This window comes from Anarhichas minor, unplaced genomic scaffold (genome assembly GCF_050575085.1).
Source record: "Anarhichas minor isolate MPS153535 unplaced genomic scaffold, ASM5057508v1 ptg000014l, whole genome shotgun sequence".
NCBI classification, from domain to species: domain Eukaryota; kingdom Metazoa; phylum Chordata; class Actinopteri; order Perciformes; family Anarhichadidae; genus Anarhichas; species Anarhichas minor.
This window is the reverse complement of record NW_027466460.1, coordinates 11911057-11935693: the sequence shown is the minus strand read 5'-3', so window position 1 is coordinate 11935693 and position 24637 is coordinate 11911057. Positions and strand designations below refer to the sequence as shown.

General features: G+C 41.5%; 1 protein-coding gene across 4 annotated transcripts; it reads right to left on the bottom strand.

The window, feature by feature from the left end:
* Positions 1-12209: 12209 nt before the first annotated feature.
* On the bottom strand, positions 12210-24620 carry arfip1 (ADP-ribosylation factor interacting protein 1 (arfaptin 1)). 4 transcript variants are annotated; one of them, XM_076091482.1, is made up of 10 exons: positions 24355-24620; positions 22800-23185; positions 19403-19504; positions 18425-18533; positions 17805-17906; positions 16419-16531; positions 15963-16184; positions 14993-15150; positions 14408-14582; positions 12210-14316 (listed from the first exon to the last, which is right to left on the bottom strand). In XM_076091482.1, exons 2-10 carry the CDS (start codon positions 23181-23183, stop codon positions 14161-14163), a joined length of 1521 nt encoding a protein of 506 aa, XP_075947597.1. In that variant the 5' UTR covers positions 23184-23185; positions 24355-24620; the 3' UTR covers positions 12210-14160. The 4 variants fall into 4 exon arrangements, with proteins under 4 accessions (XP_075947597.1, XP_075947599.1, XP_075947600.1 ...); XM_076091484.1 differs by lacking the exon at positions 24355-24620 and adding an exon at positions 19591-19738 and having other exon boundaries at positions 22800-23012; XM_076091485.1 differs by lacking the exon at positions 22800-23185 and having other exon boundaries at positions 24355-24618.
* Between the last annotated feature and the right edge of the window lie 17 nt (positions 24621-24637).

Here is a 24637-nt window from a genome sequence, read left to right as displayed (position 1 = left end):
CGGTCTCTTATGTATTCAAACCATCTGCTGCCATAAGAGCCTGTCACGTATAGTAACACCATTAACAAACAACACAGGGCACCAGAAAAAAAAGTTGAAATTGAGTCGAACTTTGTCAGATTGCTCTGCAGGGTCACCCTTGAAAAGAATGTGACAGCAAATCCCTCCGAAGCAACTGAAAAGGACATTTATGTCTTGGTACCAGGCCAGCAAACAATAGCACAGCTTAATCTGTAAACTGCACACTATTAGAAGATTAAACCTCTAAAATGTGAGTCATTCTACAAAAAAATTCTAGACTAGAACAGTTTTTCAAAAACACCAGAGGATAATTTATTTAACTGGTTGTTGATAATGTGGTAAAGGACAATGGGAGAACACAACCAGTCTTCAACCTCACAGAACAAAAGGAAAGGAAGTACTTCCCCTCTCTCTCTCTCCCTCTTTGTCAACGGTTGCCCTGTAGCTCTCGGTTGGAGGGAAACCGATTCTGTTTCAGGACCACGCATCACTCACTTACAGTGATCTGATACTCTTCTTGGCCTCAACAAAGAGATAAGTGGTGCTTCTGACAAAAAAAAAAAAACAGGAGATAAATCAAAGGCATGGTGGTGGATGGGGCGATAATTGCTGTCAGCAGGTTAACAGAAATAATTTGGTCATTTTCTGTCTTTGGGATGCGTTTAGATAAAAAATAAATAAATAATTGGTACAAAACACTGCATGCATGACCACTTAGTGGTTTCTAGAATCAACTCTCATCTTATAAAACGTGGTAATATCTTAGTAGGAACCTCCGATTCGGTAGCAGCCTTTTCCACCTGATACCCAAGGATGATGAATAATTAAGAAAGCACACGTCACATATGGCCTCATGTTGCTGACATCAGCCTGCACACTCAGCTGTCCCGTCCTCAGAGCTGGACCACACCGTCGCTCATGTCTAATTCATAAGACTGTGTGAGAACATCTGACCTCACACTGAGTCATCTTCTTCTGTGGTGCTATAAAACGTGGCTACATCTAACAGATGCAGATGGACATGGAGAACTAAGGAACAAAGAGTTAAACTGTCCCGTCTCTTTTGTTACCTTTTTTCCTCATTATTCTGGTCCTCTCAGCTGCTTTAACAGAGGAATAGTTTGACATTTTAAGGAATAAATGTATTCGCTGACACTCTCACACACACACTAAATAGAAAGCTACAGCTAGGGGGTGGTTAGCTTAGATGAGCTTAATTTAGCAGGCTAGAAACAGTGTGAAACAGTAAAAAAAACAAAAAAACATCTAGTTTACTAACATGATTTATCTTGTTTAATTAATCAGTACAATAAATCAAAGTCTTGAGACTCCAAAGTCACTGCGGCTGGGCAAGAAATAGTCCAGCACTTAACCATAAATGTGCCATAGACGTGCACAAATGCTAACTCATCTCCGGGTTTAAGGACTCATTCAATGCAGCGCTTTTGTGCTCAGGCTCCAGGTACATTAATCCTGCCTCTCTAAAGAAATCAGCTCTGTGACAGTGAGGGATTTGTGGTATTTCACAATTCATTTAATTATATTTCAACCAACCAACAAGGCTGTACCTGACATCCTTTGCCTAAAATGATTTACAGAGGAAACACACCTGTCAGTAACTCTATACAGAGAAGCCCTGAGGGAGAGGAAAGCAGTCAGTGAGTCCGGATTCCCCACATCCACCTGCTGCCGTGAATGAACATAGATTGTGGGGCTGAAGGCCCACCTGTCGTCGACCCCGAGGCATTCCCTATCAGTCTTCATTAGTGACAAGAGATAAGCCCAGATCAGCAGGTCAAAGGTAACATTAATGTAGAAATGGACAGCAGTGGTCTCAAGGAATCAAAGACAAATCCAAGGTCGAGGTTCTGTCGGGTACACTTACTGAGACCAAACCCAGGACCCAAGACGAGCCAGGAGAATTATTGTGTCTGGTTAGGGGACCTTTCTATTGCTGTTTGTCTCGTGTTGTCACATTTTAGAGGTTGAAACCAAATTATTTAAAATGGTTCGCAGATTAATTATCTGACTATCAGCTAATGAATAGGTTGAGGAGTATGAAAATTATGCAATAGCTTTTGGAGTCACCAGATCTTAATCCACCCATGTGAGATTTTGGGTGGACTTGTCCAAAAGCACCTAGTGAGCAAATATCTTTTAAAAGAATGGTGTTCATCCCTCCAGTCGAAGTCTAGAGACTTAGAGAATCTATGCCAAATCCACTTCACGCGGCCTCGTACTTTCATTTGTCACCCGTCTTTAGTTTCATAATAAACAAAAAGTGACGCACAGAGACCTCTGACTGCCGGCCGGATTATTTTCCTTTTCTTGTTCTATAAAAAACTCCATTCTGAAAAAGTGATTTTAAACCGGAGGTAACTGTCAACAAGGTTCCAGGGAGCCACCTGGTCCAAAACAAATAAAATCCGCTCTCACTCACAACTCTGTAATGCTGAAGGTCGAGGCGCCACCGGCTGCTCTAATAATCCCCTGCTGCTAACTTCCAGTTCACTTTGCTGAGGGTCAGTGAACACCCCGCAGAGCCGAGGTCTTTCACTGACCCCGGAGGGGCGAAGAGGTGCGTTCGGTAGGAATTTGCCCAGTCGTGCTCCATCATCATTACCATGGGAACGCTCGTTAGCAGAGAGACGTTTTGTGTGGGGCTCAGTGGGTTGTCGATGTCAGACCTGTTTGTTTTTGATCTCTACTTGTCCAAACGGTGGTGAGGGGGGGTGGCACTGAGATGTGTTTCAGTGCCCAAGATGACATTCTCAATTGTCTTCTTTTGTCCAAAATTCAAAGATGTTCAGTTTAAAAAGAAAAATACAATATAAAATATTAAGACAATACTCACATTTTTTGATTTAATAGTTGACAACTAATGGATGAATCGTTGCAGCTCTTCTTCACAGCGCTGGCTTATCTCTCTGATTTCCATGTCTTGTTTACAATAGAGAGGACACACAATAGAGAGACAGAGTGGAGCATATTCTCAGCAACAAAACACACACACAGCCACTATTGCTCAGAGACCAAAGACAAAAGGACCGTGCTGCCAAAAATGCTCTTTTCACACACAGAGGATATGAAATGACACCTTTGAGGTGCGTGTAGCAAACAGAGCCAAACGTTTACAGTACAGCGGTTCTAGGCAACAGCAGAGGGACTGCAGTTCACCATTCAGAAGGTGACAGACTGCAGCACTAATGTCTTCAAGCCATATAAATCTGGTCTGTTCCATAAATCACATTTGGCTCCCGGCCTCTTCCTCAGACACGGTCAAATAAAGTGGACATTGCTTCTGTGTAAAATAATTGGACAAAATGTGCTTAAGTAAGCCACTAAATATCAAATATCTGGTGAACTGCAGGTCACTCATTACCTCGTGCCACTGGTTGTGTAATGCACCACACTGTACCAGAACAAAACGCAGCAGAAAAAGTAGTCCAATCGGGAAACGCTGTGGACAAGGAGCCTATTATTCAGGTAAATCCTGGATTTATCAAATATTTTGAGAGATTGAGCGCTTGGTACCGTTATGACTGTGTTCTCTGAGTGAACCCTGGCAAAACCTGACAGAGTAAATTATTCACGTCCCCATGAATAAAGTAAACCCCTCTCCGAACTTAAACGCTGCTGTCCTGAGCAGAGACACACTCAATGGAGCTGACCCAGGAGCAAGTCACCTGTGTGTATTTATGGCTTAGTGTAATATTTATGACGCAGGAAGCAACCTGTTGTTGAAGGGTAAAAGAAACTCAACTTCTGGGTCTTATCGCTAGAAAATAGACATGTTTTCGGCTGTGTCAGGGTTTCTGCAGGGTTCAAGACCTTAAATTGAAGACTCTTACATGATCATATACCAGTATGACGATATGGATTAAAACCAGTAGGGGTGATATGACCAAAGTCTTATACACACCGTGTGTAGGTGGATATTTAACACATACGGACTAATTAGCTCCATATCACCTTTTAAGGGATGAGTCAAAACACTTAAGCTTTCAGCCGGACTCCCTTGACACAAAGCAATCACGTTTTGGACTATTTGAGCAAATACATCAATGAGCATGTCAGTCCTCGGTCTACAAGCCGTCAGATCAGATAATCCTCATCATGGGAGTCTCCTTCATTTCCTCTACTCACTGCAACCAGTGTGCTTAGCTTTCAACTTTTGTTCAACCATTAGAGTTCAAGTCATTGCTCCTCCCAGGCTCTTTGTTTCCTAAACCATCCCTAATTTAATCCATGATAAAAGCCGGAAGTCATTATTTAGCACCAAAGAGGGAACTCTGGTTAAATCTACAGCATGTGACGTGTAACTTCAGACATGACGCTGCAGAATGAGTCAGGCTACATCCAAAAACAATGATACAGTGGGCTCGACATGGGGGATTAACGTGGCTCGAGCTAAACTGAACAGTTTCTTCACTCTCAAATCTGCAAAACTGGTGTTAAGGGGATTAGTACATGGTGTTATGTGTCTAGAGTGAGGAGGCCAGGGTGCAGTACTTAGCACTTCATGCCATGTGAAACTAAAGCTGCCATATTGAAGAACATGGATCTCTGCATCACAGGTTTGTCTGCTGAATGTCAGCAGAGGATGATCTCTGTCTGGCTTGTCACCAGTAAGTTCATCATTGTAATTGAATGAAAAAATGCTCCTTAAAAAAGTGAGACGTCTCCTGCAAACAGCATCTTTTTAAAGTCTGCAGTGCGCTGGCCTCTTAAATTAGTTAAAAAACAATTAAGGTGATCTTGATCTAACTTGATCTTCAGAGCAATTACATTTTCCTTAAAACTGTCCCTGATGTTCCTCTGCCTTGGTCTCAAAATTGGCACACGATTCACAAGCGTTACTATAAATAGGCCGCAATCTCCCTTCCATCTCTCTCTGCAACAAAGTCCCATTCAGTGTGAGAGGAAGGCCGTCAGCTGGAGGTGACAGGGCTGTCTTGTCAATTCGGAAAGTTTGGTAAACAGCAAGATTATCTCCAAATCTCAATTATCTAGTTTGTTTTTTTACTGTAATCCAGCAAACGATGCTGGAGGATTAAAATAAACGACCCCGTGGGTATTTTTAATTTTTTTTTATTAAGGATAATTGGACAACACTGACTATTTTCTAATCAAGTTGGTAGAAACTTTAACAACAGAGTTATAGCCATGAGTTCTTATGGCAGCAATGTGGGTTTCTGGGTTATGTAGTGCAGTCTGGAGAGTAGGAAACACTTAGTCGGCTATTTGGGGCTTTTAAAGTTCTGATTAATGATCATGTCAAATAATTATGGCATTGTGTTCTGCTGCTGCACTGAGTCCTGTTGAATGAGTCATGAAATGCAACCGTTTCATCTACTGACTGAGCTCCTCTTCATGGGAATGACGGTGCTCTCAACTTAAAAATACTAAATATAGTGTGTGATAAAACTCGCATGATAATATGCATTTAACAGTAATTTCTTAATTAAACTTAAGGTGCCACATCATTTACTGCCTTAGTATTTAAGTCTTAATCGCTAGTTTTCATATTATTTCTCTTGAGTTTATTCTGACTTTTAGTCTTGCAAAATTCTATCGTTGTCTGTTATTTATTTATTTTATTTTATTTTTGTCTGTGCCGTTTTAATTTTGCCCTTTAAAGGACTTTGTGCTGCATGATTGTATGAAAGGTGCTAGAAAAATAAAGATGAGTTGAGTTATTTACTTTATCTTATATTAATAATATGAGATGTATTGGAATTAAAAGCTGGAGATCGGCTGAAACACAAAGACTGCCAACACTGTCACAAATCATATCATATCTTACATCAGCTCTGCATAGCACCATGTAATAAATGCCGAACAATCTAATGGAGATGCATATTGACAAAAACCCTTGACTTCAAAAAAACACCCCAAACTGTCTTGTAAGTGCAGTCGCTTCACTCTGCCTCGTCTTGCTGCACACACACCTGCAGAGCCAGAGAAGGAAGGATTTTGTAAAGACTGTGTGCAGATGCAGTCGCCCCCAACACAACATATCCCCCAAGCTTAGCATAAATCTGGTAATAACAGCCTGTGTCTGAAATGAGGTTCTCAGATTTTGAAGATTAAAGCTGCCAGTTTGCAGAACACGCGATGCTGCTCCGGCAATGGCTGTTTAAACAGGCTTAGGACGGGTTGAGCTAAGACTAATATTGAGGACTATCTCACCTGTAACACCGGTTACAGTCAGCTAACCTGTAACTGAGGAGGGAATTCATCTAATCATAGAACCAACAGTTAAACCTTTCTAAACCTGATTCAAACAATCAAGGAATCTGTACGTATCCTCTTAACGACTGACCAGGCAGAAAAACGTCTCACTCGTTACAGTTTTGTTGGTGAACAGCTGATAATAACAACCTCAAACGTACTTCTATTAGGCAGAAATGTTAAACATTTGCTGGTTCCAGCTTCTCAAATGCGATGATTTGCTGCTTATCTCATTTTTTCAGTGTCGTGAGCTGAATATCTTTGTGTTTGGGGCTGTTGGTCAAACAAAACAAGCGATTTGAAGACGTCACCTTGAGCTCTGGCACATTGTGAATGGCCCTTGAAACTATTTTTCTTACATTTTATCGTCTTGCCGAGTGAAGGAAAATGTATGCATGTTTTTTTTAGGTCTAAACAAACGTCATCAGACTTTATAGACTAAACAATCCAGCCATGAATACGCAGGTTAACTGATAATGAATTCACTATGGTTGGGCATGAGGATCTATATACCATGAGACAGCATAAATGTGTCAATTGTCAGACATTTTGCTACACCATAGTATCTAAACTCAGTGGCCAGTTTATTAGGTACACCTGCGTAATACTGAGAGGTGATTCTAATACATCTTCCATATTTATATCCATGAGAGTACTCTGAATATTACAGACTAGATATGAAACACCTGATCATGAAGCTGAATCAACACCTCTCTCAGTTTAAACAAAAGCTGAACATTATATCCTTCATGAAAGCAGTGAGATCTTTCACAGGACTGTTGTATGAGACTGCATTTCTTTTGGCTATGGAGTCTTGTGGCTTTGAGGAGAGCGTATTACTTCTATGTTTTAGTATTTTAGTTATCATATATTCATTACAATGCGCGTCGCAGAGCATCGCACCAGAAAACCGCCATCGTTTGTCCCAGAAATGGTTATAACATTTGCTACTAAAGACAAAAAGCCAGATGTTTGGAAAGAGGCTTAATACTATTGGATATGTTAATAATATTGGAAACAGAGTGTATATCTTAAAAAGGTGTTCTGACAGTCCGTACCGCCTCCCCAGCACGACAGACTGACACAATTTAGCATTTAGTCGCTAAAGAGCCAGATATTTCCCACAGGTGTTGGTGGAGACCAAAACAGAGCTAAAAGGAGTGAATATTTAACTCCAACTCGTCAGGTGGACACAAAGAGTTTACTTTAAATACTGTTATCACAATTAAAACCAACACAGAGGAATTAATCCATATGACCCACTTCTAATAGGAACGAAACTGTCTCATACATACATTTTCCAGAAGTAATTTACGCTTCAGATCATAAAACAAACACTGAATCGCCTGATAACAAAAATACAAAAGGCATTACTCACCCAGAGAAAAAGAAACCCAGGTGAAACAAAACCCACTCAGGCGAGGAAATGACAGGAAGGAGGGATGAGATGGGACAGAGTACACCATCTGCGAAGCTACGGATCAAAAACAGAGCTTTGACTCTTCTCCCGTTTGTTCTTTTGTGAACAGGTGATCGGTGTCTGGCCTGCAGCACACCACTGCGTCTGCATCGCCTCTGCCTCGGCTCTGCAATTGTTGCTCCAGCAATCTGAGCCCGGTGCCAAGATCAGCCTTTAGGCAAATCTCGCCGTACCTCTTGTGGCTTTCACAGTCTTGTGCAGCATTAAAGCAACGTCTGCCACGGAGGATTACAGATTAATCGCACAGTTTGCATCAGAAGAAACACGGTTTACTTCAAACTCGCTTAAACCAACAGATCCTGATTAAGGTTAGGACGATAGGTGACAAATAAGGCAGGTGTTCAGGTCACCATGGAGACAACAGCAGGGAAATGCAAACATGTTTACATGGCGGTGGGGAAAAGTGTTTGCCCAAGGGCCCAGAGACACAGCAGGCTTCATTAAAATACAGTTTAATACCTACGAAATATTACTTACAGGCACTCAGGTCCCATTGCAGACTCTCGCAAAACACAGGAGCCACTAAGCAGTGTTCATAAATCCCCAAAACAACATTTATATTTCTATTTTTTTTGCCTGAAAAGCTGCGTCAGGTGTCGACACTTTTCTTACGCTTTATTTTGGGCTTTATTGTCTTTATTAGAACGTTTGTAGCTGAGAGATCGGGGTGGTAACAGGTGGGAGTTTGGGGTGTGACATAAGAGACAGGCATGCAACCAAGATCACTTTGATTCTGTTCTTCTTTTGTTGCATTTCTTTTTTTAACCTCTTTTACTGCTTTTTTAAGACAAGGACAGATTTTTCAGGAAATAAAGACCACTCGAGTTGACCCAAGTTGGCGACAACTATTTAGCACTTCTCCTGCTCCCACAGAAATAAATCAAGCCCCCCCAGAATCTTCCTCCCCGGGGGTGACGTCAGAGAATTGAGTTTTCCGTGTTACTCTCGGCTTCCACAGCAACCGGGGGGGTGGGGGGTGACACCGCCCACACCGCCCTCTCCCTTGACCTGACCCGGGGAGAAACCCTTTTTTTTTTTTCCATAGGGGTATTGTTCCCAACACTTGAATGGACTGCCCTCTAATTCATCTCAGCATGTATAGTAGTGTACAAAAGCCAAGGAAGCCGGGGTCTGAGGTGCAGAACAAAACCAACAGGGGCAGAGTTATAAAGCCAGACTTGCTGAACTAAAAGGGCTGTAAGTTCCGTTAGTGAATCCACAACAACCGCCACCAACTCTGAAACACTGCCTCTTACGCCAGCAATCGCTTTAACGTGGGATAGAAATGCCCATCGAACATACAGAGCTGCGTTTAACCTTTTGTGGCAGCAAACAAAATCCATCTCAAGCAACCATAAAGTGTCAAAAACTGGAAATTAGCAGCAAATGTCTCGATAGATCAGAACACAGAGTTTTGTTGAATTATTTCTTGGTCAGATAGTTCCTGAAGTAAACTGTTTTATTTAGGCAAAGTTCTCGTGTGATTGGCAGTGAAAAGACATTTAGAAAGTGAGAACTTTCTAAATGTCTTTGGATTAATTAAAACAAAAGATTTTTGTAGGAAAGTATCGGGAAAAGTATCACATTGTTGTCAAATACCAGAATATATAATGCAAATATTGAAACATTGAAAAGTATATCCAGCCAAAATACAACATGTATGGATCATGCCAAACATAAAAGCTTCAGTCATCTGCAAAAAGAGACTCTTTATAGAAACTGTTACTCCAACATGGAAAACTATTATATTGCGAGTATTCTGGCAATGACGTGTTGTCTTTTTCTGTTGATCAGTGTGTAACACAATTAAACATGAAAACTCCCAAAGGAGATTATTCTAGGCACCATATATCTTTTTCTTTGTGCGTTTACCTATTTTAAGTTACAATGTGGTCGCTTGAATGACATTTACACCTTTAGGTTGAAACAACAACAACAAACCAATGTCTCCTCTGTGTTTACATTGCCAATGTACAATAGTGCAACAGCTTCAGGCCTCAAACTACACTAAATCTTCATTATGATGTAATTTTGGACCTCGACTGCATTGCAGGACACCTTCTGTTGTCCCCTTTAGCTAAAAGAGACAGTGGTAGGAAGGTCAAATGCTCTGCTTGGATAAAGATTGAACGTGCAGACACCACTCTACAATGACTTTTCTTTGCACAGTTGCAGCAGGTCGTTACATAGCTCACATACACGCACGCACACACACGCGCACGCGCGCGCGCACGCACATACACACACACACAGCGTGATGCGGCGGTGCCGTCCTGCTCGACTTACCGGAGGGATGAGAGGGGCTCGCCGGGACACGTAACGCGCTCCGACACCGTAGGAGTTAGTGGTCGATACTTTTCAGAGGAGAAAATCTGCGCTGCGTTCCAGGTTATCAGCCGGTCAGGTGAGCTGGTGCTGGCGTCCTGCAGCACACACGGGGCAGAAACACTCAGCAGCAGCAGCAGCAGCAGCAGACGGCGGTGTTGTGAGCTTCCTCGTACGTGATAGGGCCAGGTGGAACAGGCGCGTTCACGTGTCCCATGCGCGCGACCGGCTTGTGACCACTGGTGCAATCTTAAGGCTAGAACCAGTGATATTAGGTGAGTTCATGTATTAAGGTGCATTTAATAAGGTTTGAGAAGTACTTTTACTCAAGTACAAATTTGAGGTACTTGTGCTTCCAATTTATACAACTTTACATTTCTACTCCACTGCATCTCAGAGGGACATATTGTGCTTTTTACTCCACTGCATTTATCTGGCAGTAGTTCAGATTAGCTCCATCTTGACCAACTGCAACAGTAAAATGCTGCGTTTACGTTAATGCATCTGTAATATTAATCCAATAATATATATAAAGTATAGCTACCACTCTGAATGGGGCCGATGTGCATAACGCATGCGTTTCACTGTTGAATGCACAACTTAGACTTGTAACAGTAGAATTACTCTGTGCTATTGCTCTTTACTTCAGTAAAGGGTCTGAATACTTTTTCCAGCACTGGTTTTGAGATATTAGCATTGTACTTACATTTTTAGCAAAAATCTACTTTTATTACGCCACATTTCTGAGAGAAATATCGTACTTTTACCACATTTCTCTGAAGGTTATCCTTTAGAAAAACAGCCTTGTTTCAGCTCGATGACATCATGCATTTTAGACATCATTGCGAGAGGTTTGGACTATTTTACATTTCTTTCTGTCTCTCTTTATTTTGTCCATCGTTATGTTTATCCTGCTGTTCTTTCCTCCATCACGATTTTGACATCCCAAAAATCCATCCAAACTTGGAGATAAAACAGCAAAATATTGGATACTTGAGAACGTTTTACTGCTTAAACCTGTTCACTTTTAACTAACAATTTCAATTTCTAAAAATCGCTACTTCAGTTTCTAAGGAATAAATGTTGTTTTACACGAGTGACAGAAGGATGTTGATCGCTGCTTAAATATCATGATTTAACAACTGATGATTTTTTGAAGTCCACCTGTTGATCGGCTGGAGAAGAGGGGGTTCACATATTTGCCCAGTCTTCTAAATCTTGTAAGTAAATAGTTCTATTAAGTCTTCTTTTTGTATTTGATTTTGCATTTGGCAGAACCCGCTGATTCTGTAATTGATAAATTATCATTTAGCACCATTCTGATCCAAATAAAGCTCAAAATGAGACAGATTAAGTTCTGCTGGTATAAAATAGATTCACGGTAAATCAAAGAATTAAACGCTGTTAAAAAATTATTAACTAGACAAATAAAAAACTAGATTTAAAAGTACATCAGAACTTTTTCTTTTCATTCACATATTTGGGACAAAAATATACATCCTCCCAATTTCTGCACAAATCACTCAGCTACAAAATAAGTTTAAAACAATTAAAAAGTGGAAATAGTTATGTTACTGAATTAAATGCATTTACTAATAAAGCATTTGCATTTTTAAATTTCAGTTTGACTTGAAAACTTAAGACTGCAGCGCTCCGTTCATTTCCACTGAGAAACATTAACCTGCTGCTGCAAGTCTGGTTAAAGGAAATCTATTTGCTTTGCCAGATTTGATTGACAGAGTGAACGCATCACCTTGTCTGTGACCAACATCCTCAAGGCTTTTCTGAGGATTAACCAGATCCTGTCAAGTGTATACTCGAGGGGTGTGGTGGGTTTGTGATTATGACAAGCTAAAGGGAAACCTAAAAGCACCTGGGCTTAAGTCAACACAAGTCACTTTGAATCCACGTCAGCAGATTATAAACCACTGCTGACTTTCTGGACCGGAACAAAAAACAGGATGAATGCAGAAAAGGTTTACTCGAAATATAATTGTAAAATGTCATGGGGCGTATCATAAGCTTTTCTTGGCCCCTCAGTGAGAACGTCTGCATCTCTTTCTGCTGTAGCCTTCTGGCTTCACATTTCTTTGTTGGCCCCTGGTGGTGACTTCTCATACGAGCTGCTACTACAAACACCACGAGATGATAAAGAAAAGAAACTTTAATCTTCCCAAAGAGTTTACACAACATTCGCAATCCTTTTCTTCACCCAACATTTGTTAATGTTTCATCATTACAAAGGTAAAAGACCCACTAGCACATCAGCCCGTAGGTCTTCAGGAAAAACAGACAAAAACAAAGCCAAATGGCAGCATTGGTCGTAAACTACAAGGTGAAATAGAGAAAATTACAAATATATATCCATCTATTTCAGGGAAACAATAGATTGTTGTACAAGATTCACACACTCAAACTGCTATGGTGAGCCATAGGAAAAGTACAAATCAACAAAGTGAGGACGCGACAGCTGGTTATCAATAACAGCGTACAGTATGTCCTCTTTGAAAAATATACTTTTATGTAGCCCAATGAAACAAACTGTGAGCAGCTCAGACAAAAGATGCTTCTTTCAAATTTACAAAAAGTTAATCGTATTTTGGTTTCCCCCTCACATATCATACAGTTTTATTTAATTAGTCTCAAATGCATAAATGTGCATATGTGCAATATGGATAAATATCTTTGAAATCAGCAAGTCTTAAAACATATTTAGACTTTCTGAATGTTACTGGAGTGTGTTTTTAACACAGCTATCGTGTGTGTGTTGTGTTGAGTGTTTAAACATGTACAGTTGTACAGGCTCTAACTGTACTGTCCTCAGAGTGTGTGTGTGTGTGTGAGAGTGTGTTTGGTCCATTCTCTTCCTTCAAGAGTTGGACCTCAAAACTGGAAGTGAAAGCACCTTTTTCCAACAGCAAGATCAAATATTGAAGCGCGGCGGGGAAGAGAAGAACAAATTCAAGAATTCAAGGCACATTTAGTCACATAAGGCTGCTCCTTCATTGTCTCTGGAATCGAAGAGAATCAAACACTTTTACCCATTTAGCCAAATGCCAAACGGAGAATAATATCGATTAAATATAGCATCCTGTCAGCATAATCACTTCACAACATTCAGGATTTGTTGTGAATAGATGGATGAGGAACAGACAATAGGATTTTAACATATCAATTTAAAGAAATAGTTTTACATCTTGGGAAAGACTCTTATTTGTTTTTAGGTCGAGAGCTAGACGAGAAGATCAAAACCATTTTCATGTTTGTACGTTTAATGTAAAGCTACAGCCTGCAACTGGTTAGCTTAGCATAAAGACTGGAATCAGGGGGAAACCGTTAGCCTAGCTCTGTCCTAAGGCACATAACCTCCTTTAAAACCACATCTTTTTTTTTTTTACACTTTGTTTTTTTTATATTAGTGAGGTTATGAGGTGCTGGTAGGCTGAATTTTGTTCACCTTTGGAGAGAGCCAGGTTACCCTGACCGCTAACCGTTTTCAGTCTTTACGCTAAGCTAAGCGTCTGTCGTCTTATATTGAACAAACTCTCAGCAAGAAAGCAAATAAGTGCATTTCCAAAAATGTCAAACTACCACTTTAATCAGAGTTTTCTGGCCAGTTTGCATGCATGATCCATAAATCTGAATGCTGCTTCCTGATTAGATTTATCAACTGATAAAGAGTAAATTATGTGCAACAGGCAGTCGTTTTGATCCCGAAGCTGTCCTTACAGAGCCAACAAGTCTGCCGTGCTGAGATACAACATTCATATGCTGGATTGCAAAAGGCCATTTACAGTTTCCAAATGTGTTTACTGCAGCAACTCCTGTTCATCAGATGTATCAAACAGTTCAAAAGTGCGTTTCCTATGATTTCAAATCACTGCAAGATGAAAACGATGATTTAACAACAAGAGTAAAAGGATTGTAGGAAGTTTTTTTTCGATTATTTTTTTTTTTTTCATTTTGCGTATTGAATTAAAAGATTAACAATTGTGAAAGTTTGAAAGGCAGTGACAGTCGAGTTGAAAAGGGAAAGGGAGGGTCCTGTAGATTTTGACATTTCCTGTCAAACTGAGCCACTGGGGCTTCAAACGGAGTGATTAGTGCTCTTCCAGCCAAGATGGACTGTCCCCACCTGGCATTTTCAACTTGATGTGGAACTGCTCGAGTGTCTGTTCCAGCTGCTGTTGGTTTCCGGCGTAGTACGCAGCGATGGCATTGTGGAACAGGATGAGCTGGTTATGCAACACCTTCACCTGTTTGGGGATAAGAAATAAAGAGACGGTGAGCACACTTGGAACGTAAAGCCGTTATGTGGGTGTCGAGCAGAACAACTCTGAAGCCGACCTTGTTCTCTTCCAAGAACTTCAGCTTGACGGAGACGTCGTTTCGCATCCTCTCGTACTTCTCGCGGTAGATCTGGAACTGCTGCTGGGAGAGCTCGATCTTGGGCATGGTGGTGGCATCACGTGGCCCCAGATTCAACTCCTCCAGATCTGTACGGTACGCGTCATACTCAACCCTAGACGTGTGGTAATCAAAACGAACATCACTACAGCTTTAATATGCATTCATTCACATGTATGCTTAGAATATTTCTGTGCTGAAGTCACTGCTTGTATGAGAGTGGACATGTTAGCTTGCATTAGGAGTTAGTGGGCCTTCTTATTGTGAAGAAACAGCAAGTTATGTTTTCACATGAAGCGTGTAGTAAACATGGCGTTTGCCACTAAAGCCGTTAAATTGAAACATAATATCAACGCCTTTTCTTTATCACAAATAACACCCTTTGCAGTGCTTGAGGTAAGGACAGTAGAGTTACTCTGGAGGTCTTTAATCTGAGAAAAGATCCAGAGAAACGTTGTCTCCAAACGGTTAGATGACATTTTGTGGTTTGGAGATGGTGCCCACACATGATCATGCATTACCTACCTGGCAAATTCATACTGTTTGATGTTAACCAGGGTGTCTTCAATTGTTTTGTCCACGAGTGTGTTCACACTGGAGATGAAGGAGTTGATGGCACCCAGCAGAGTGTCTCCGTTTTTGGACAAAAGCTTTTGGGTGTCAGCGTTGTAACCAAACTCCTCCTAAAGAACAGAGTCAAACTAGTTTTAGTGAATTTTGCTTATTTGGAGCCGTTGTCTGCAGTGGCTACTGCAGGTGCCAACATCATACGATATATTTTACAAATATACAGAAGTGATGGTGGTTATCAAAACTATGTGTGAAACAATGCTTGCATCAATCAAACACAAACATTTAATCTAAATGGATCAATTCCTGGTTGTTTTCCTGCACAGGTTTGCATCTATGGCCGTCAAAAGAAGCGTCATCACTTGATCATTTTATCCCATTAGACATTTGTGTCAAATTGTCATAATTAGTATTTGAGTTATGGCCATTTTTTTGAGGTCACAGTGACCTTTGACCACCAAAATCTGATCGTTTCATCCTTGAGTTCAAGGGGACGTTTATGTCAAATTTGAAGAAATTCCCTTCTGGTGTGCCGTGATATCGCGTGCACAAGAATGGTCCGGGCATATGGACAACCCAAAAACATAATGCACTCACTCAAAAATGAAAAAGAATGCACTTGTTATTTGAATAATGGAGCAATAAAGATAAATCATCTAACACAATTAGAGGACTCAGAGGAAGCGGAGAACCCAAACTTGAATTATGCAAGACTCTTTACTGCCTTTTAAGCCATTACCTTGTGATGCTTCAATAGAATACAGATTAACAGTAATCTAAGGGATCAGAGTAGATGACCCACAAGTCAATACTGCATTATTTTATGACTCTTTGCCGGGACGCTGTGCGAGGATGATAACACGCCCCTTCCCGTTTATCCAACCCAATCTGATTGATTACAAGGCATGGAAATATATGGACTCACGTGCAGTTCTGGTGACTTGAGGCTGAGGTCGGCGAAGGCGTCGCCCAGCTGCCTCTGCGTCTGCATTATCTGGGACAGCTGACCGGACAGAGTCTGAGCCAGCTTGATTACATTCTGGTACTTTCTCTTATTGTCGCGGAGGACTTCGATTTGAGCCTCCAGCTCCAGGTCCACGGTCCTCGAGCCCCGACCCAGCTTCTCTGACAGGATCTGCCTGGTACACTGCAGAGGACAGAGCATTTTGAAACATTAGGAGTGACTGGAGGGAGGGAGTCGCTACAACACAGTCTAAAACAAGCAAGGATATCAACAGTTTGTGTTTTTTTCAGTTTGGGGCATAGTTCACTTTTTCTGCCAACACCCTAATGAACAGAGAGAAGATACAGATTGAGAGCTAAGAGAAGAAGCAGGGTGAGGAGGGACATAACAGAATAAATCAAGGACAGAGAGGATTACTTTATATGTGTTGATGCTCCACTTCCTCACTAGGTCCAGTTTTTCCATGGTTGGGCTCTTTAAGTCATCTGAAAGGACCACCACGTCACTCTTTGGCTCTGTATTCATCGCGCCTGGACAATTAAAAGTCATTCACTTAGTGGGTGATTAAGTTATTGGGTTTGCAGGCTAGAGAGCTGTGGTGAAAATGAAGGGAAGTACAATTTAAAGTGTTACAATCATCAAACAGCGTGATGAGGTTGTCATGTTAACACTGAAACTTTAACATTAAATTTAAGGCATTAGGAGGACGCTGATGACATCTATGGTTATTAAAATCACAATGAACATTAAAACACAATTAGTCATGACTTACCATTTTCAGAAAACAGTCACAGTAAAAGGGATGAAAAGTGCTTTATTGTGGTTTGGGCACAAGAGGGGAAATTCTGGAAGATTTTGAGTGCAGAAACTGACAAAATATAGATAAAAGGATATCAGATAAGTAAAAAATATAGCTGAAATAATCATAATAATATTGTCAGTTGAAGGGCCCGTGTGAAGCATTACGGGGGATCTATTAGCGGAAATGTAATATAATATTCATAACTATGTTTTCCTTGGTGTAGAATCACCTTCATATTTACACAGGGAGCGGTTCCTCTTGACGGAGTCCGCCAGGTTTCTACAGTAGCCCAGAATGGACAAACCAAACACTGGCTCGAGGGCCTTTCACGTTTATGTGGTTGCAATCTGCAAGCACACTGTTAGATGCCACCAAATCCTACACGCTATCCCTTGTTTTTTTGATTTTATTAACCAATTGGTAGTAAAGGATTTTTGTCCTCACCAACTGAATGAGGGTTAAAAGCAGAGTGTAAAAAAATGATCCATTGATGTATTCTGTTCTATCTTTTACTAGTCTGACAACCTTTTGCAATATTTGTCACTTTCAGGACTCCATAGTGAGAGACTGGGGGAGACTATGGGTGTGAACTTTTGCAAGGACAAAAGGTTACAAGCAGGAAAACCCGCTGCGATTAAGTGTGAAAGCAGTTGTGTTCCCAGCCAAGCAAATGCTTTAGGCATCAAAAGGTTTCATCAGACCGAGAGATCCTGAGAAAATGACTCTAAGGGGTGTGTAACAAGGCATTTCATTAGCCACGGCAAAGCAGAAAACTACTTCAGTTAGCCCAGACTTATGCAAAGACAAAGACTGGAGAACCAATAAACAAGAAAGGAGAAGAAGAAAGGTCTGATTCTGAATAGAGTGCAGCCTGTGGGAACAAGGAGCAGGTAAGAAACTGGTGAAAACCAAGAAAAGGTACGACAGGCCTGCGGTTAATTCAGTGTGCAAATGGTGACGATTCAGTATCATCTGATTCATACTCCTTTCGCTGCTGGTACCTTTCTCAGCCTGACTATCGCTGGAAGAGCGCGCCAGGCGGCTAGCAACAGCCGAGCTGGGAGCTACAGGTGTCACGGGAGACGCGGGCAGGCTTGCTGACCCTGGGAGATATTCAGAGTTACGATTCATTAGTATGTCACCAACCAGCCTACACAAGCATAAAGGGGGGGAACTTCTCATTGATGTTGGTTTCCTGTGCGTGTTTTTTCTTATCGCGGTGGCTCTCTCCATGTCGCAGGATGAACGTGTTAATGAACAAAAGCCTACCTCAACCAGTGTCAATAACATGGAAAATAGCCATGGCAACATGGTGGCAGACGGGCTACAACAGCTCCCCGCTCTATGGGGAGATTTGCATTTGTAACAAGGGCATGACGATGAATAGGAGAGGAGGGTTACAACGTGGAGATCAGAGGAAACTCATTAAATTCAATTGGATGTTCACCTTTACAAATTCAAATGTCTGCCTTTCAAATTTCACTGAGATTAAAATCCAAAAAGTGGAGCACTGTGAATGCACGGAGAGAAAGATCGTCTGTAAACACAGAATGCTGCAAAGCGATCAGATAAACGGTGAGTAAGGAAACGGTGCAATACACAAGAAGGAGAGATGTTTTACCTTTGTACGGTCCTGATTCAATGATGCCTTCTGTTGTTGAAGCAAAGTTGCTGGAGGTGACACAGGACTCTGAAAGGTTTAGGGCCCCGGGGCCACTGGGGTAAGAGTCCTGTGAAAAATTAAATCAAACAGGGTTTATATCAACAGTTGATAGCAGACAGGGAACTTTAAGTACTTTCTGTATGTGTGTCACCAAACATTTAAAATTTACACACAAATAAGTACAATAGATTTAGATCAGCTCATCAATAAGAGCCTCAATAATCTCTCTGAAAGTCTTTTATTGTACGTTTACTTCAGTAAAAATGAATAAACATGCTCTCCAAACACCTGCTCCCTCCTGTCTGCTAACCTTTACTCATTGTTCAGCCGCACTTTGAATAAGTGACGTCTGTGCTTTCCCCTCAAACGTAAATATAATTGTATTATTTGGGGGAAATGCTTGATCGTGTAGAAGCACACATGTCCAGTATGTCACTAATGATTGACGTTAACTCACTGCAAACCTCAAGCAGTGAGCAGCAGCTGTACGGTGCACTGTCGATAAACCTGTGTATGCATTTTTACAATCAGTGGCTGATTTAACATCTTGAAGCTGCACACGTTCTTGTGGTTGTGGCGTCTTCCCTGCCACAGACTGTCAGTGTGACTGTGGAGCCATTAGAGGTAAACAGCAGGCCATCTGGACGCACACTGCCTGCTCAGTCAGATGGATGAGGACGAGCGGGCACCCTGAGGTCTCCAACTAAAGCACTTCACTGCAGAAGGATCTGACCTAGAGTGTCTGAGAGTGTCCCTGCTTCACAGAACAAAACCTATTTTGTAGATCTGACAGACAACCTAACAAGGGTTATGTTGTTTATACAAACACAATCTTTCAAAGAAAGGACTTTGAAGACCTCGTCAAAGTTTTTGTTTAAACTCATATTGACAATTACACAGTTTGGAGAGATGCTGTTCTCAAGACGAAGCCCTTACCCTCTGGAACAGGGTCTCAGGGCTCTGATCCAGGTCTCCATTGCTGGTGACTGGGATCTCAGCGGCTGAGCTTCTGTGGGACTCTTCAGTCATTGTGGCTTCCTGTAACGAAGAGGGCGAAATGAAGCCGGTTATTCCTTTAAAGCTTTCCCAAACAACTTCAAAGACAGAGAGAGAGAGAGAGAGACCGCCGTTAAGAAAAGAGGACTCAGGATCCAGGACACAATAGTTGTGGGCTGCCATCTTGTGGACACGGCCATGGTGGAAATCGGCAGCTCAACATTGATGATAAAAGTTGTGGGTTCCATATAGTGATGACAGGATTGAGAGTGATATCTGGGCAAACACATTGGTGACAACAATTTGAAAGTTAAACACATACAATACAAAAATGAACACTGATTTCAGCTAAGCTGTGCCACCCCAAGAAAATGTTTGCAATAAACATGCCTGTATTCAGGTAAATACGCCCTCTTTCTGTGATTTTTGTCATCAATTTTCAGGACAGAATGAAGATCTTAGTGAAGTATAAGTCAGTTATGTTGCAGCATTTAGCAGGATAGCTGAGGTTCTTGTGCAACAACTAGCATCAATTTTCGACACACCCCTATTTTACAAGACTGTTTCTGTTTAATTACTAAACACTGCAGGATGGAATACGTTACAGAGTGCATTGCACCATCGTCACTCTTTACATGCATACATTTAGTATCGTAAACGCATGATCTAATGCGTCATAAAGGTTTAGTGCATCATGGCTCCACCCATGGAAAAAAAAAAAAAAAGGGAATCAAGCCGTTATCTCTTAACATCTGCTGTTCTCCAAAGCAATGTTTTGGACCGACAACATCTGGTTTCTCATTGCCACGTTCATGTCAGTGTTTCCTACGTTTTACAGTGACATCAATAAGTTCAGACCACATTAAACCCCGTGTGTCATGTTTTATAACTGGCCATTTTGTGGTCAAACTTGGAAAGATCCTGTGATGCAGCAAACACGCATTGAACAAAATTCTCCTTGACGTCGAATATAATTACCAAACACAAGGAAAGAGCTGCTATAATCTTCATGAAAACATACAAATCATGGTTCCTCCTAATTGTGCCTGTGGATAAAAATGACACAGTGGCAACATCAGTTTTGTTCAGCCTATAATAAACTAGATGTCTGAAGATTCAGCTGTGTTAGTTTTAGTACAATTTATGGCCTAGTCACTGTGGACTTAGGAAGTAGGACACTGACTTAACACTGTAAGTGTAAACGATTTACATGCGAGAGCTCTGGGAGGTCTGGTCGGGTAAAGCTGGTTAATGTGGATTAATGACACGCCTGGAAAAGAGGCCAACACAGAAACAATGTATTATAAAGCAATAAATCGGAATGTTCATCTGTGAACAAGCTCCTTCAGCTATAGGCGGACCTTGACGAAGGTCATAAATAATGCAAATAGCTACCAGATCACATGGTAACGAGATCTGGGACTGACTGACTGGTTTCACTGTGTGAGCAAAAAGGTGAGTTTAAAATCATAGGCTTATATTAATAACACATTACATATCAAAGCTAAAATGATGCATTTACTGACAGCAACAAGCTCATTCTATTAAAGAATGCTAAACTTAAAAGAGACGAAGATTTAAATGTGAGGTCCTTCTAAAATAAAGTAGTATATGACCATAAGCTGTGTGGCAGGAAGTGACCTCAGAGACAAAAAAAAAAAAAAAAAAAGAATTGATGACAACGTGTCATCTGATACTGTATGGGTTAAATCTCATGTAAAGAACCTGGTGTGTTAGGAAATCCTGCTCTCTGGAAGTCAAACCCGCCTCTACTAAAGCCAGAACCAAAAGAAGTCCTACATGCTCAACCAGAATATAACATATTAAAAAAGACCAAAGCGTTCATGTTGGCATGTATAACAAAGACTTTGTGTCATGTGACAGACACATAAATACTTAAAAGGCCATATGACGCCCGCATGCAGGCAGATCAGCACAGACATGCACTGGTGGGCTTGTCCAGCAACCTGCTGCAGATAAACCAGACGCCTGCCTGATAATCCTCCGACATCAAGTTGAAACAGGTTGTCTGGGAGAGACACATCACGGATTGCATGCATTTCTAAAACGGGGTGTAAATTAAGACAGATTGTCATGACATTTGCTGACGAGCACCGTTTGTTTTCTTATTATTTAGCTGCGGTTGTTGCAGAACTATCTCAATTTAAGATGCATCTTATACTGCAACAGAACCGATTCAGCCGGGGAGGACCAGGGGTCTCATAGCCAATACGACCCAACCCAACATCTGCAAACACTCTGCAAGAAAGTTTGGGAATAAATGTCAGCCTGCTGGAGCAAAGTGGCTGCAAATTAATCAGGCATATGAAAAGGCATTATACATGGCAAGTCATCGTGTGCCGATCCCTACAGTTCAGTCTCCTGGATACAAGCTAAAACGACGTGGGAGGAAGGGATAACAACAATATCCTAATTGTCCCAATTAGCTGGGTCAGCTGAAGAGGAAAGAATCATGGCTTGCCTCTCACAGTACAGAAGAACGTGACACAGCCGTGTTGCACAAAGCCGGGTTTAAGCTGCAGAAAGGACGGAAAACGTATCTTAACGTGAGACCCGACTACTACTGTGAGGCATACTAAATGAAGAGAAGATGATTTGAAATTCTTGCAATCTGACGTGCAATACTGGCACTTAACCCAAAAACGTGAATCAACAGCGCGAGGAGTCACACATTCCAGCAACACAAGAGTTGTGGGACTGCCAAGAGAATGTGCAGTCAGGACCCAAAATCTGTTTCACTCACCCAGTCACGTGTTTGATGGTATGTAGAATTTAAGAGCTCAATGTACCCAACTTACAAACAGGGAACCATTGTGAGGAAATGGTGTCATTTGCACATCATGTACACAGAGTCACTGTCCAAGAAAACAAGGCAAAATGTAGAGAAGTGTATACTTACTGACTTGTACTTCATAATAGTATACTGTACATAGAGATTGCATGGTAATAAAGAACAATAAATCCTTCTCAACAATCACTTTGAGATAAGCCAGCATTTACACAAAGCAGAGGAAATGTACGAGGCCTTGATCGTCCCCAAACACGAAAGGCACCTCACAGAGAAGCACACGAGTAACAGAAAGCAAGCCACCAACGGCACCATCAACACAGAGCGACAGCTACACATTCCTAAAACCTCCAGCAAAGCACAATCAAATGTGAGATACCTCTACCGGGGCGAAGCAAATATGTTGAAGCCTCTGATGATTGTATTATAAATAGGAAAGAGACCACCACCATCACAGCAAGTAAAGATTGGAGAAGCAACATGAACAAGAGCACAGTAAGGAAGCGCTTAAGTGACGGTAAACATCACCTTTGTTTCAGTGTGAGACTCTCCACTTTCCTCGGGTGTTTCAGCGCTTTCAACATGACGATTTGTCTCCTGTCCCTCATGCTCTACGCTGTCAGACATGTGTGCAGCATCGCTGTCACTGCACGTCACTGCACTCTCCCTCTGAATGCCCTCATCCGCCTCCAGAATGGCCTCGTCACCGTTTTCTGCATTTTCTTCAGCGCTGTCAATATTAATGTCATACAGCACATCGTCTGTGTCATCTCTTCGCCTACTGTCATCTACACTCTCCTGTTTTTCATCCTCACTCAAACTCTCTTCCGATTTTTCAGCCCCCTCACAATCCATCTGAGAGTCCTTGGCTGAGGTCTTCCCCGATTCAGCCTCAAGACTAACTTCAGACATACCTGAAAACAGACAGATAGAAGGGTATCAATAGGTCCTACCGAGCCATCTGACAGCTTGTAGTAGCACCAAAACAGTACAATAAAAGGAGTTCAAAACAAACCAACTCACAGTTTGTACCTGGACGTGAATATTATTAGTTATTGGTTTATTTATTTGGATTGTTGAATAACATTTACTGCTACTACTGTTTTTTCTAAGCATCTGGAGCACCAGGACTGGTAAAACAGGTTTCTACTATTCCTGCCACGCTATTTTTAGACGGTAGCTGGAAATTACATATCTCCTTGCTAATTTTGTACAACACAAGACAAATATTAAATACATTATTGTGAGTGAAGGTATGTAGTATAGATAGCCTTAATTGTTACCACGGACAGATAATAGACTGATCATTTTGGCTCATGTCCTGCAAACCAAGCAAAGACTTATTTCCAACAAACACCATTTGTATCGCTTTGTAACTTGCCTTAGTTTGTGATTTACAAATATAGACTAATTGATCTGGCCTTCATTAGTCAGACATATACAAACAAGCACATATCAGTTTGAAAACACTAAACCAACCTTCGCCTTGGACATATATACACACACATGCGGAGCTCAGTGCTGGCAAGGCGGGGCTTAGTGCTGGCAATGCTAAGGTGTGAATTTCCAGGTTTTCAGCACCCTGCAGGAAGATATGAGCCATTTATATGTCGATTGCTATGTGAGATTGGGTACTTTAATGAAGAAACGACGTGGATGCCATTACTCGCACAGTTAGACAGTCACAACTGCGCAGCTGGTGGCACAATTAGCCTACCTGTTGCTGCACACAGTCACGTGACTGGCAAGGGCGTCCAAAAGTAATAAAGTACTTATAAATGCTGGTAACGACACATCATATGAGGAAGTGCCAGTGTTATATTGTAAGGTTAAGGTTATTCGGAAAGCAAAACACTCGACAAACATTACGGTAGTTTAGCTTTAGGACGTCCACTAATTCTAGTTAACGTGTATCAGAGCAGCTGACGTGTTTGCTAACGTTAACCGAGCTAAACAGCAGACAACGAACCTATACTAAACTTAAATAAAGGCACTTTAAATGGCCGTTATAATACTATTTCGCCAAGATGTGCAACTCTAAGGGAATGGCGATGCTCAAAACTTTTGGTCAACATTAACTCACCTGTCTGCGGTCGTGTGGCTAACTGTGTAGCTGCGAACGGTTAGCCGTTGTTCACTGAGATCCTCGGTACTGTACTGGGCGTCTTTTTTGAAAGGCAGTGTGCCTGATGCTAATGCAAACGTTGCATAGATATACTACCAATGTACCATCGATGGTCCTGGACTCTGCTTAACACTAGGCTTGCTGTTTGAACCCCGGAAAGACTGACCCAATGTGCGGGCCCTCGGCTGTCATCTGAAGCAGAGACCGCATCGTTTGCAAATCGCTGCATGCGCTCTCCCCC